We start from the raw sequence: 14666 nt of genomic DNA on the forward strand, positions 1-14666 counted from the left end.
AGAAAAAGGGGGATTCTAGTGAAAATAGACAAAGAATAGCTACCTCTCACCTCTTTATCCCTAAGTAAATCTTAGCTTTCTACCCATTACCTGGTGGTGCTCCAGGTTACTCCTTCGTCTCTCACTAAAGGACAGATATATTTGTTGGGGGGGGGGTCTTACTGCATTAAGATTGGGGGAAGGGAAGGTGGTTAGGAAATCTCATTGAGCTGTATGGAGGGGCCCATTAGGATGTCTTCCCTCTGGTTCTGGACTTCTTCTGTCTCTGGTTCCTGTAGAAAAACTCAGAACAGAATGAAATATTAATCCAGCTATAAAAATTAGCAAAAATCCACGGAAAGAAGGAAGTAAGCTATTAATTTGACAACATTAAAATTACATAAGTTATTTAAAAAACTAGCAAATCAAACTCCTTACCTCCTTGTAATTTTAGAAGAGAAGTTAACAGGATAGCCAATATGATGCTAGTATGTCACACTGTTACGGAGTATGTTAAATTGCTCCTTTTTCTTGGGATTGTATTTATGAATAGTGGGTGGCAAGCAAATAGGAATAATCCAAAGGGCTCATTTGGTACAGAGGGGGTTGAAATGCCCTAAAGTATAAGTAAATATTTTAAAAGATTCATTGCGCTGGTAATGACATCTGTTTGTGCTCTCATTACTAAAACATGACGTCTTTCAGCATCATCTCTTTGTCACAGGCACTTTTGTCCTAAATCAGAGCTAAGTCATGAGAGTATGTGTGCATGCTATACGTGGTACCATGTTCTTGATTCTTCCAAGAAAAATGTATCTGAAACAACACTGTTTGTCAATCTGGCAGAGTTGTGGTGGCTGTCAGTGCTCTGTAACTACCATCAAAAAATAACATTTTTCACTTTGGGGTACCAGGGCAGAGCTTGCAAGGCTGAAGCTGTCCACCTTTTTGCCAGTCATGAGCAGCAAAAATCTACAACTAACGCCTTACTAGCCACAGTAGTCATCAAGGGCGGCCATGTAGCAGAATTACAGCTGCTAGTGCAGCCAACCCCCTTCTGCAGAAGAGCTTGTTACAGAGGCATGAGTTCCAGCAACTTCTTTTGTTGCTAGAATAGAAACCTGGTGACTGTAGTATTATGGGTGTGGGTTCTATTTATTATGGATTCTAATTTAATATGAGGCAAAGCTTGATTTTTAAAGGCTTGCTTTTTAAATATTTGTTGTTATCCAGGAGAAATGGCAGCTGGGAGTCAAGATTCAGGAGTGCCCCTGCCCCTTGAGAGAGTTAGGAGTAGGCCAGGGGAAGAAAGCACTAGCACTGAGAGTAAGGATTCTTTTCTTGCCATGATGAGAGTCTTAATGCATAACTGTTTGTTCTGTTTTCAGCTGCTCTTGGTGTTCAGCAGCCATCATTGCTTGGAGCCTCTCCTACAATATATACCCAGCAAACAGCATTGGCGGCAGCAGGCCTCACTACACAAACTCCAGCCAACTATCAGCTAACTCAGACAGCTGCTTTGCAGCAACAAGCTGCAGCTGCAGCTGCTGCATTACAACAGGTAAAGAAAATTGTGTTTTAGGAGTGATTCTGCTGAATACACGAACTTTGTAATATAGAAAACGGCTCTTCAAGCCTAAAGTAGCCTAACTTGAGGACCAGTAGAATAAAATGTGTTTGCCTTCCCTGTACAAACAAGATCGATTTTTAGTGAACTGAGTTTTATTGTCAATAAGCTCCACATTGATCGTTACAAATACTTCACTAAGCCACAATGCATAGTTTAGCAGTATTTGACATAATTTCATGTTTTGTGACCTAGATATTTAATTATTTTGAGTGGCAGGATTAATGGATGATGTTTGATATTGTGGAACGCTGAGATGATCCAGGATGAATTTTTAATTCTGAAGATCTTTGTTATAAGAGTAATTGGTGGACTGTATTGGTCAAGTTTTGTATTAGAAATGAGCGAATTTGACAGTGTGTCCTCTAAAACAGATTTAGGGCAATTTATAAACGTTAGATTTTGTATTTGTTTGTTTCCTAAGGGATTTAGCAGCTGGCTTGTAATTTCTGTTCATCAGTGGTCTTGCTTTTGTATGTTTTTCAGCAATATTCACAACCTCAGCAGACGCTCTATAGTGTACAACAACAGGTTTGTCTAATTCTTATTGTGTACATCACAAATAACTTATACTATAGTGTGCATGTCTTTGCAGGATTAGTCTCCAGAAACTTCTCCTTACTGAATATTTTCTTTAAACAAACAATGTAAATAGTTTGTTTTTATTTATGAAAGAGAATTTGAGTCTAACTTCACATCTATAAAAAGAAATCTCTAGAATAGGAGTTTACCTTTTGTGCTGCATGGGGAATTTGAAATACTGTGCCATGTATGTACAGTATAACCTCAGAGTTATGAACACCAGAGTTACAAACTGACCAGTCAACCACACACTTCATTTGAAACTGTAAGTATGCAATCAGGCAGCAGCAGAGACGGGGGCGGGGAGGGGAGGGGAGGGAAGCAAATACAGTACTGTTAAACATAAACTACAAAAAAAAAAAGGAGAGAGCAGAATTTTTTCCTACATAAAGTTTCAAAGCTGTATTAAGTTAATGTTCAGTTGTAAACTTCTGAAAGAACAACCATAACGTTTTGTTCAGAGTTATGAAGAACAAACCTCCATTCCTGAGGTGTTCATAACTCTGAGGTTCTACTGTATATGGTCCATGACAAATGCCGTGCTCTAAATATACCATGTAGTTCAACTGCTGGAATGCTTTTGTCGAAAGGGGTTCCCTGTTGCATACATTGTTGTCATACCTGAAATTACAGTATTGTGAGAGAGAATACATGGATTGATACATTACAGTCCTAACCCTTCCCAGCTGCTCAAACTGTCTCTTTTGAGACACTCCCTCACATGTCGTAAATGTTAGTGATTTATGATGGTGAAACAACCAAGAAAACTGAAATGTCTATTACTGAGTAAGTCTGGAAATTGTGGTCCTAATGAAATGTACAAATGGACACACTTTCATAGATATGCACAATATGACTACAGAAATGATCGAATTCCAATGCATTAACTGTTTCCACTCAGATAACTAAGTCAATGAAGCAAAAGCTATTTTCCCTTAGTTGTAAAGAGGAGGTAAAACTGTACAGTTTCCTTAAGTGTATAAAATTAATTTATAATTTTTTTAATTTAAGTTGCAGCAACCTCAGCAGACCCTTTTAACCCAGGTTAGTTTGGCTGTATTGTTTGGTCTTCATCTCCAGACATAGGTAATAGGGCAATGTAAATCTGTAATCTTGGCCATTGTTTTTATTTTAAGGGTTTTTTTTACAGATAATGGTGGATTGCTTGTATACTGTCTTGTTACAATGTGTAGTATCTGAGCTGTACTAATATGATAGAAGTTTTACTGGTACAGCTTTGTTGTATTGTATCCAGCTGTAAAAATTTGCATAGTTTTAGTTTTAATAATTAAGTTAAAGGAAAGATTTTTATCATTCAACTATAGAAGGAATAACTTTTTTTTGCATATTGTCTCATACAATAATTTAACTTGGGCTTTAAGATTTTTATTATTTTACAGTATGCAACAGTTTGGGTAAACTTTACTTAAGAGAAAATAATTTAATGCTCTGTATTTTTAGAAACAGTATTTCAGTGTTTTAAAGGGATCTTACAGATCTTGATAGGCCCAAAATGCACAATTTTTTAAAGTATTTGTAGTTGATTTTTCAGTGTTAGACGTTCAAAACAATGGGTGTTAAAAATCCACCATCAGCAAAAACAGAATACTGACTTTGTCACATTCACTTGTGTGCACATCATTCTGCTGACTGTTTTTATGAATAGCCAAGGAATTGAATTGACTAGTTAGAATAGAATCTTGTTAGTTGCACACTCTGCTAATTTGCAGAATCGAACCAGTAAGCTGAGTGGAGGAACTGTAAGAATGCAGTCCCAGGTAACCCAATAGCTTGAGTTAATGGTGGGTGGCCCTGCTGAAGAGCTATGGATTTTTGAAAACTATGCAGTCTAACTTTTTTTAGGTTGATTGGAGTTCTTTAGTGTCAGGGAATCATCTAAATTTATTTTAAAGTTAATTATTTCTTTTAGGAGTAATGTGTGGCTTTGTATTGTGCTTTTCGCTTTGAAAAGTAACCCTTTATTTATAAAGTATTTGATTTTTAGAAAGATTCTTCCAGAATTTATCATTGCCTTACTCAAGTAGCTGTTCTTTATAATTGGCTCAGTGGGATCTGAATGCTTATAGAGTTTGATGTTTTATTTTGGTTACAGCCAACTGTTGCACTGCCTACTAGCCTGAGCCTATCTACTCCTCAGCCAGCAGCACAGATAACTGTTTCCTATCCAACACCGCGGTCAAGTCAGCAGCAAACACAACCACAGAAGCAGCGTGTCTTCACAGGGGTAGTTACAAAACTACATGATACATTTGGCTTTGTGGATGAAGATGTCTTTTTTCAGCTCAGGTAAGTGCACTTGGCTGCAGCTGTGTTCTGTGATGTCATCACTAAGCAATGTTTCAGAATTTAGCTTACAAATTCTCTGCTACTGGGGACCATTTCTGCAGCTAGTTGACATCTAGCAGCAGTGAAAGGCAGATGCCTGGATAGGATAGTGGCTGTTAATGCTAGGTTCATAATATGGACTTTTCTTACTCAAAACCCCATGGTGGGAAGGTCTGAGGAACCTAAATGGACTGAGAACCATGGAGCTGCAGAACTTCGGAGTAGTGGAGCCAATGTAGCATGCAGTTTCTCTGTCTTAACACATGCATTTGAGGCTTTGCTGGTGTGGGACCAGGAAGGGAATGTAACAGCTCTAAGTATATGCCCCGTCTGAAGCAGACATTATTTCCACTGGATTTTCAGACAGAAGTTAATGGAATTTGAAACCCACCACCACCACGCACACTAGTTTTCCTCTTTCCCCTGAGTGTGGAGTATTTAAAGGGAACTCTGGAGATCTACCCCTGGGTCCTCTCTCCCTTCAACCTTAAGATTTAACTCTAGTAAGGTACAGTGTGACCCTAGATACATTTTGTAAGATGCTTAAAGTATAAAAACAGCTCTCATATCTTCCTGGTCAGTTTCTGAAGTGTTGTACATGAAGTTGCTGAACCCAGAAGTATGGCTCTGTCTTACTAGTAACTCTTGCATTTTCCCCTCATAATTAACTCTTCAAGTATAAAGCTAATTTTTGTAGCTAAACAACATTTTCTTGTATACAACTTTTTTATTTTAAAATTTTGCAGTGCTGTTAAAGGGAAGACGCCTCAAGTAGGAGATAGAGTATTGGTAGAAGCTACTTATAACCCCAATATGCCTTTCAAATGGAATGCACAGAGGATTCAAACACTTCCAAATCAGGTATATGTGGTTACCCAATCTAGCTCTTGTTGAATTCTTTTGATTAAGTTAATTGACAATGCATTCCCTCTTTTTCCATTAGAACCAGACTCAAACCCAACCTTTGCTCAAGACACCTCCAACTGTACTTCAGCCTATTGCACAGCAAACTGCTTTCAGTGTTCAGGCACAGCCACAACCACAGTCTCTGTTGCAGGCACAAATATCAGCAGCTTCTATTACACCTTTGCTTCAGACACAGCCTCAGCCTTTACTACAACAGCCACAACAGAAAGGTATTCTTCCAAAACATGAAATTTGTTTTTCTCCCTCTTGTGTTGATATAGGTAATGTTTAAACCTGTTCCATGACAGGAATGAAGTAACAAAACCAAAGAAAATTAAAATGAACGTAGTTAATTGTAGAAGAGCAAGACTGTATCATATTCCAGGTTGAAACATGGAGTTATGTGAAGAAAGCCATACAGTATGTGGAACTCATCTGTAGTACCTCAACAAAACCTGCTAAGGGAAGTTCCTCTGGACTGCTGCAATTCCTATGATTTAGAGATTGGTTTTATAATCTAAAAACAAATCCTCCATAAAATGTAAAAATAGTATTTATTTTCACCGACAGTATCATGCAGTTCAAAGTAAAAATTGGAATGCAATTCTAAAAGATCCCCTGAAATGTCCTGGAAAACTTAGTTTTTCAAGTTAGGAGAATTCTTATGTTTTACAATTTTTTTAACATATTTGCTACATTCTGCTTATTCTGCATCTGGGCAAATAATCCTTTATTGTTGTATTTACCAAGAAGATTGTTGTGATGTCACCAGTATAATTATGATGATATATGACTAATAAGTAGCAGGAGCAGTACTCCAATGAAACAAAGGCATTGATTTCATAAACATGTTGCCAGTGATTAAAAACCTATAACACCATTTTAGCAGAAATGATTCCTGAATAAAATATTGTCCTGTATTCCGGCAGGTGCCATTAGAGCACAATATTTAGGAAAGTTATGATGTTTCAGTTAAGTATACTATTTTTGGACATATTTTTATCAAAACTGTTTGGAGATGGGGTTAAATAAATGCAACTACAAATCCAGCTGTCCACTTGCTTTTTTGAGATGAACCCTAATGAAAGGTCAATAGAAATTTATTTGTTTTTTCCCAGCATATGCTTCAAAATCTGAATATATTCTGTTGAGTTGAAGATATTTCCTAAATAATCCATTGCATTTTGTCAGGAAGTTTTTTAAGTGATTACCGTAATAGCCTCTATTAAGCCATTCAAATTTACTGCACAAATTTAAAAATTGCTTTAAGGTACACCTCTACCCCGATATAACACTGTCCTTGGGAGCCAAAAAATCTTACTGCGTTATAGGTGAAACGGCGTTATATCGAACTTGCTTTGATTTGCCGGAGTCCGCAGCCCTCCCTCCCCACCCCCCCGGAGCGCTGCTTTACCATGTTATATCCGAATTCATGTTATATCGGGTCGCGTTATATCGGGGTAGAGGTGTACCTTCTGTTTCACACAGTGAAGAAAGGCATCAAATGGTGTTTTTGGAAACACTAAGCTATTAAATACACTGTTTTACAATTGGCTTATTGGTGGACAAAACACTATTAAGTGAATTTTAGAATGATTTAAAAATATTCAATATTATAACAGTTTAGAATAGGCAATGGTTCTTAATTGTGCTTAAATCCTAAAAATTGTTTTTATTTTTTAGCTGGTTTGTTACAGCCTCCTGTCCGTATAGTTTCACAGCCTCAACCAGCACGAAGACTAGACCCTCCATCCAGATTTTCAGGGAGGAATGACAGAGGGGACCCTATGCCTAACAGAAAAGATGACAGAAGGTGTGTTGTTGATGACAAATCTGCTTATGGAGTTCAGCAAATGTTATGTTTAATTTTCTGAGTATAGTTGAGCAGCTTAGTCCTGATAGAGATTTTATTCTTTCTTTACTCATAGATTGTACCATCAATTTGTTTTGCAGATGAAAAGTTCTATATAAATGCTTCTTGTTTGAATGCATTGTATCTTTGTAGAACTATTGACCTGTGAGAGGCCTATTTTCATAAAATTTGTTGTTGCTTCTAAAATGAGGAATGTTCATATCTTATATACATTTTTTAAGTCGTGAAAGAGAACGAGAGAGACGTAGGTCACGGGAGAGGTCACCCCAGAGAAAACGCTCCAGAGAGAGATCACCTCGGCGAGAGAGGGAAAGGTCACCTCGAAGACCACGGCGTGTTGTCCCACGTTACACAGTTCAGTTTTCCAAGTTTTCGTTAGACTGGTATGTTCATTGGCCATCAGTTTTTTGTTGAAGTTCATTTTTATATGGAAATGAATACATATTATTGTAAGATGCATGTCTCTAGGCTAGCTCAAAAAAAAAACCCCCCAACAACTATCTTGGACTTTTCCTTAATTTAAATATAAGCAGCTTTCTTCTAGACTACATAGAGAAAGCAGTAACAGATGTTGGAAAGCTGTTTGCCAAATGTGTGACTCAAGCCCAACATTTTTTGGATATTTTTGAAGATGTTTCAGCTTACTTTTCCCACTTTCTGAAATTACTCTATTAGAGGCACACCAGATTGTTCACTTGGGTCACCCGTAGACCTGAGTGATGTGCAATGAGACCATCCTCCAGTGGCTTTAGTTATTGTAGGCAGGGCATACTTCCTGTAGAGCTGATCCTCTATGGATTTCTGTCAAGTAGGTTTCTCTATCCTTCATAAGCAAATGTGGGTAGATTCTCAAGAATTGTTTCAGTGAATATAAGTTTGTTCCACTTACAACTTCTTGGTTCTTTTAACTTCTTGTAAGTGGAAACCATCAGAAAGTATGACAGAGACCTTTTTTTATGCACAAAATCTGCATTAGCATAGGGTGTTGCCACATCCCTTAGTGCAGGTGGATATTTCTGAATAGCTTTATGTAGTGTTGTAGACATGTTGGTCCCAGATTAGTAGAGAGACAGGGTGGGTGAGGGTAATATCTTTTATTGGACCAACATCTGTTGGTGAAAGAGACAAGCTTTCTAGCTACACAGAGATGTTGTCTTCGGGTCTGGGAAAGATACACAGCTAAATACAAGATTGAACTGATTGCTTAGCATAAGTAGTTAGCACATATTCTAAGGGACCCATTCAAGGTGAAGTGACCCTTTAAACATCTTAGTGCTTAATTATTTTCAGATTTAGATCCCTTATTACTGTACCTTTCAAAATACATTTTTCTTGTTATTTCAGCCCTAATTGTGATATGATGGAACTGAGACGACGTTATCAAAATTTGTACATTCCTAGTGACTTTTTTGATGCTCAGTTTACATGGGTGGATGCTTTCCCTATGTCAAGACCATTTCAGTTGGGGAACTACTGCAATTTCTATGTAATGCACAGAGAAGTAGATCCTTTAGATAAAAACACTGCTGTCCTTGATCCACCAGATGCTGATCACCTGTACAGCGCAAAGGTTTGTATGACACCTTATAGTTCAACTTTTCATTAGAAATTTTTGAAAACAAAAGGGGTAAGGTGGCAGAGAGAAGCTTGTGAATACACTTGCGGAGTAACATTTTTCTAATTGTTTTTGTCATATCTTTACATTTACTTTCCCTAGCAAATAGTTTTTCACTGTGCTCAAATGTTTTTAGTTGACTCTTGTCTATAACAGTAAAAGCTCTTTTATCCAGCACTTCACCAACTGGCAAGCTCTATAAACCGGCATTTCTGATCTGCACTGAAAGTCTGGTTTATAGTGCAGTTGGTGCAGGGCCGGCAGGGGGCTGGGGTGTGGGAGGGGCTGCGGGGTGTGATCTGGGAGGGGGCTTAGGGCAGGCTGTTAGGGGCTGGGAGGGGCTCAGGGTGCCGGATGTGGGGGGCGCTCACCTTCGGCAGCTCCCCGCAAGCTGTTCCCTGTCCCTGCTGTTGCTGGCGAAGCTGTGGCCAGGCGGCTCTGCAGGCATGCTGCCTCTGTTCCCCCTCCCCAAGCGCTGACTCTGCAGCTCCCAGCCCATTGCTTTCAGAGCTGCCTGGTCGCGCCTCCGCCAGGAGCAATAGGGATGGGGAGCCACTTGCGGGGGGCCACCGGAGGTGAGTGTCCCCCCGTCCAGCACCCCGAGCCCTCTCCCATGCCCTTGCCTCAAGGCGTGCCTCTCTTCCCCCCCCCCCCCCCCCCCCCCCGTGCGCACTCCAAGTCCCTCCCTCCGAGTTAACTGGCATTTTAAATTTACTGGCACCCCCTCATTCCTCCAGCATGCCAGTTTAAAAAGTTTTTACTGTATTAATATTTCATATAGCAAACTGACTGAGGTTTAAGTGGATGTTAGTTTTCACTTTTCTAGATCTTCTAACTTAAAGATGACCTGCAGATACTTAAAGTTTAAAATAATCACTAACTGTAGGATAATGGTTGATGATGGTTTAGTAGTTCTCTCTTTTGGCCCCTGGTTCTGTCTTCAGCGCTGCCACTGTATGACCTTGGTTGTCACTTTTTATGCCACAGTTTCTCCTCTGTAAAATGGGTGTTATGATGCCTGCCAACTTGAGAGGGTGTGTTGAAATTAATGCTTGTAAAACATTTTGAGATCTTTGAATTAAAGAGATTGCAATTTATCTGTTACCAGACAAAATACTTAAATTTAGATATTTACAGCCTTAATGCCATCTGTTACTTAACGTCCATTTTCTCAAGAGCTTTGCATTTATCTTGAAACAAGTAGGTTAGACATCTGGAGAATTCGCAGTATGATTAGTCTCTAGGCAAGTAAGGTGGTATTGAATCACTGATGCAATTAAGATGCCCTCTGTTTGAGGATAGGATGGTTTCCTGCATATCAGTTGTTCTTTGAGTAGTGATACAGGAGTAGAATTTAGGCTGTTGAATGGCCTTAGTTGTGCTTTTCCACACCTATTTGGTGTGTTTTAATGTAAACTTAACTTTGAATTTCCAAATGTTTGAAAATCTGAGGGATTTGAGAGAAGTACAGCATTCTCAAAGGATTTTCCCATAAATAACTGGTTATAAACTTATAAGTTAATTATATTATATATTATAACTTAATCATATTTTTTGCCTCAGAATTTCTTCAGGTTTGTAAGATTGACTGTCATCTCTAAGACATTTTTAGGCAGAATGATGCTTATCTTGAGATCTCTCTCCTTCTGGTCCCCAGAATAGACTGCACCTCTCATCTCCCGCCACCACACACACACCAAATGTTGATCCCAGCATCCCATTCTTCCTGTTATGGGGAAAAAACTAGCTGCTGAGAGAGTGGGGCACTGAGTGCATTTATTAGGGAGTGGTCTCTAGACAGCTAAATAGGACTTCATTTTCTCTCTAGACTGGTCCCTCCCGTATGGCTTCCTTCCTACCGTTCCTCATGTAGTGGTGCTTTCTTTCCCACTACTCTTAGACTACCTCCCTTTTCAGTTGAGTTGTCGGCCAGCTATTCTACGTGTTGGGACCATTGTGAGTCCATAAACTCTGTATCAGGACCATAATAAACATTTAAAACATCTTAATAACTAAGTTTTGTAAACAGTCTTCCCTAAAACTAGTCAGATGCCCCAGTCCCTTCTAAGGCTAGCAGATAACAGCAAATCTGGAATTTCTAGACCAATCTGTTCTAGAGTTGCTATAAGGGGTAACATTTTAGTAAGAAAAAGTGTTTCTCTTTTAATCCATGTGTTTCCAAAAAGCCTTGACTAATTTGCCTTAAACTTCCAGAAAAGTTCTACCCCTATGTAAAATCTATCTAAAATTTCACTTGGTTCTAGTGAAGTTAGGGCTGAGTGTCAAAATCAGGAATATAGTGGAAACCTTGCTTCAAACTTAATGATGGAACAACTTGTGTATTTCCATAATTAATGTTAGTGTAGTAAATAAGTTTTTGTTAAAACCACACTAAATAGTGGTTGAAAGAAGAGAGGTGCTATTAGTATCTTAGGCCAGGTTGTAACAAAAATGTGATGACAGATCATGTTATGGCGGTATTCAGAAACCAAGATCCTGACTGAAACCAGAAGTGTGCTCAGTGCCCATCGCTGTGTAGAGCATTGAATGCATAATACTATAGTTCGTGAATATGTTTAGTAAACAGTAGGTTTTCGAGTTACCTTTTGAAATAGTGTCTTAATTACATATCCTAGTAACTCAGTGCTTTTGTATATACAGTAAATATGCTGACATATGCACTAATATAGACAACTTGCTACCAGACTCAGTGTTTCTTTTCTGTTTTGGGTGTCTTAAAGGTCATTAGAATAAAGTAGAAGTAGTAGGGTAACTCTGACTTGCTACTTTAGGGCCCAGTCCTGGAAATACAATGCACATTCTTACTGTTGCACACAAGTAGTTTTGTTGACTTCAGTGGGAATACTCAAGGGGATTAAGTGTTGGTAAGGTTTGGGCATTTTACAACTGTTCTAGGATGTCTTAACAAGGCTGTTTTAACTGATTCTGTAACAGGTGATGCTGATGGCTAGTCCTAGTATGGAAGATCTTTATCATAAATCATGTGCCCTTGCTGAAGATCCACAAGAACTTCGTGATGGATTTCAACATCCTGCTAGACTTGTCAAGGTAAAAAATGTATTTCAGCAGGAGGTACCATGGGAATTCAGATTGGTGGGACAAAGGTCTAAACCTTGTGTATTCAAACTGAAATATCTAGAGAGGCCTAATTAGCAATATACTTATTTTATGTAGTCCTTTTTCACAAGCATTATGTCTTTTTCAAGTCTCAGGAGTGACAAATACCCAATTGAGTCAACAGTTAAGTAAAAATATTTTTTTCTATCCAAGTTGAAATTTAAAATATATCCTTGGAATTAACACTCTGTTGCTGCAGAATGTACTATGAAATTTCTGGTGACTATAAATACTTATTTTTTTCAGTAACTGATCGAGGTGCTTGAGCCTGTGGTCTTTAAAACACTCCCATGGCCCTTTTTGCCATAAATAAGCATTTTTGGACCCTGAGTCCAATCTGTATTGCAGTTGAGTAACTTTGATTGCTCCCTGTGGGACTGGATGGCTGGGGTGGGCTCACTTGCTAATTGCCCTGTTCTGTTCATTCCCTCTGAAGCACCTGGCATTGGCCAATGTTGGAAGACAGAATACTGGGCTAGATGGACCATTGGTCTGACCCAGTATGGCTGTTCTTATGGTTTTATTTGGAGAAGGTACAATACTTACTTTCCATCATGAGCTGTCATGTAGTGTTGCTGGATGATATTTCAAGGCATCTGCTTTACTTCAAATATGGTTGCATTTCAGTAGACAAATGAACCCCATAGTTTATCATTTGTACATCAATCAGTAATGCACTTTTGGATTTTTGGATGAAGTCTGCTATATAAATATCAGTCATTAGTTGTTTTACTAGCTCATTTTTATAAGGCAGTATCTGTTTATCTTTTTTACAATTGAGACATTATTTTTACCTTTTATCATAAAGGTTTGTCTGCATGTTGCCATACTACAAAACTAATGTTCCACGGCATAATCCTGTCCCCATAAAGTATTTTTTTAATGGAAAGTCTTGCAAATCAAGAATGAGTAATGATGTTTTAAACCTATTCCATTTCTGAAATGCTGTGGAAAAAAATTAGCTGAACTCTTTCTTGACTAAGCAGCAAAGAATCCTGTGGCACCTTATAGACTAACAGACGTTTTGCAGCATGAGCTTTCGTGGGTGAATACCCACTTCTTCAGATGCAAGTCTTTCTTGACTGAGACTTTTAAGTATGGATTTCAGAATAATTCTTTGTAGTCTACTAACGGACTTCAAAATTGGATGTATATTTCATGCTCTGTGTACCCTATAGTCTTATTCTTACAGTTTGGGGAACTGTTTTTCCCTATCAGGGAAACATTCAGGAGACTTTTTTTATCCAGTTTTTAGTGGGTATGAAAGGCAAAGATGAAGCTATGGCTATTGGAGGACACTGGTCCCCATCACTGGATGGACCTGATCCAGAAAAGGACCCCTCTGTGCTGATTAAGACTGCTATCCGTTGTTGCAAGGCTCTAACAGGCATTGACTTAAGTGTGTGCACACAATGGTAAGTACCGTTCTCCAAAACAGAATATATTATAGAAATAAATGTTTTCTGATTATTCTTAGACAGAACTGTTGTTAAAACCTAAACCATTTTTTCTTTATTAGCAGCCGGTGGTGGTGCAGGTAAACTGCTTGAAGGGATGTTCCCTTTTGTAACAAGAGGTTGATTGGTGCCAAATGTGTTCAATAATGCATCAAGAACTAATTAAAAATTCTGAATTTTGTACATGTTATGCTGTAATTTTGTAATGGTTGTATGTTGAAAATATTTTCCATTTCATGCATAGCTGGAGAAGATCGTCAAGAGAACTTCATTTCATTATTCTTTTGTAAATAATTAATTAGCTGTTGGTTATATAGCCATATTTTTTCTTGATGAGTTTATTTGTCCTGTGTCTAACACTTACCACTGTTTTACCAATTTATGAATGAAGTTGCTATTTAACACTAAATTTAAGTGTTGAAAATTTTCCTTTTAATTGAGGATTATATTTCCTAACACAAACTGGCAAGTACATCGGTTTACCTATAGCAGTCAGCATATTGTTCACTCGTCTCCATTTTATTTTGCAATACATTGTACAAATGTGCCAAAAGAGAAAATATGGCTTCCATAACTTTTTCTTTAGATAAACCTCAGATTCTTGCAGCAAAGTTTCTTTACTTGATGTGCTACAAGTGAACTAGGCTCTTTAAAATGTATTGTAGAATTTTTTTTCCAACATGCTTCTTCCCTTGCAACAGGTACCGTTTTGCAGAGATTCGCTACCATCGCCCTGAGGAGACCCACAAGGGGCGTACAGTTCCAGCTCATGTGGAGACAGTGGTTTTATTTTTCCCGGATGTTTGGCATTGCCTTCCCACCCGCTCAGAGTGGGAAACCCTCTCCCGAGGATACAAGCAGCAGCTGGTCGAGAAGCTTCAGGGTGAACGCAAGGAGGCTGATGGAGAACAGGCACTGAACGCTAATCCCTTTTTCTATTTCTGCTTCTCACAGGCACAGGAACACAGGCACAAAATGCACACCACATACTACACAACAAACATACATAGGAGGAACATAACTGGTAACAATGACTGGTAAACCAGCTTTCAGCAGTATAGTGAATGTTTTTTTTATTTCAGCTAGTATACTAACTTTTAATGTGTGTGCTGATACCACAAATGAAAGTAAATTGTGCTTTTG

The 14666-nt window shown here is 38.4% G+C and overlaps 1 protein-coding gene and 1 non-coding gene across 3 annotated transcripts in view; both read left to right on the forward strand.

Moving 5' to 3' along the window:
• The window catches only part of CCAR1 (cell division cycle and apoptosis regulator 1), a 43944-nt gene that overhangs the window by 13283 nt on the left and 15995 nt on the right, over positions 1-14666 (forward strand). Inside the window, exons 3-14 of one of the 2 annotated variants that reach the window (XM_045024426.1) lie at positions 1368-1540; positions 2093-2137; positions 3200-3232; positions 4302-4495; positions 5281-5395; positions 5478-5670; positions 7124-7253; positions 7535-7696; positions 8658-8883; positions 11884-11997; positions 13315-13481; positions 14225-14435. In XM_045024426.1, the coding sequence (XP_044880361.1) occupies positions 1368-1540; positions 2093-2137; positions 3200-3232; positions 4302-4495; positions 5281-5395; positions 5478-5670; positions 7124-7253; positions 7535-7696; positions 8658-8883; positions 11884-11997; positions 13315-13481; positions 14225-14435 (1763 nt within the window). The remainder of the gene's footprint in view (positions 1-1367; positions 1541-2092; positions 2138-3199; positions 3233-4301; positions 4496-5280; positions 5396-5477; positions 5671-7123; positions 7254-7534; positions 7697-8657; positions 8884-11883; positions 11998-13314; positions 13482-14224; positions 14436-14666) is intronic. The other variant, XM_045024427.1, reaches the window with a different exon arrangement.
• Positions 12974-13036, forward strand: LOC123375248. The gene has a single exon (XR_006581369.1). It is a non-coding gene; the product is annotated as a small nucleolar RNA SNORD98 (small nucleolar RNA).

This window comes from Mauremys mutica, chromosome 7 (genome assembly GCF_020497125.1).
Source record: "Mauremys mutica isolate MM-2020 ecotype Southern chromosome 7, ASM2049712v1, whole genome shotgun sequence".
Taxonomy (NCBI): Eukaryota; Metazoa; Chordata; order Testudines; family Geoemydidae; genus Mauremys; species Mauremys mutica.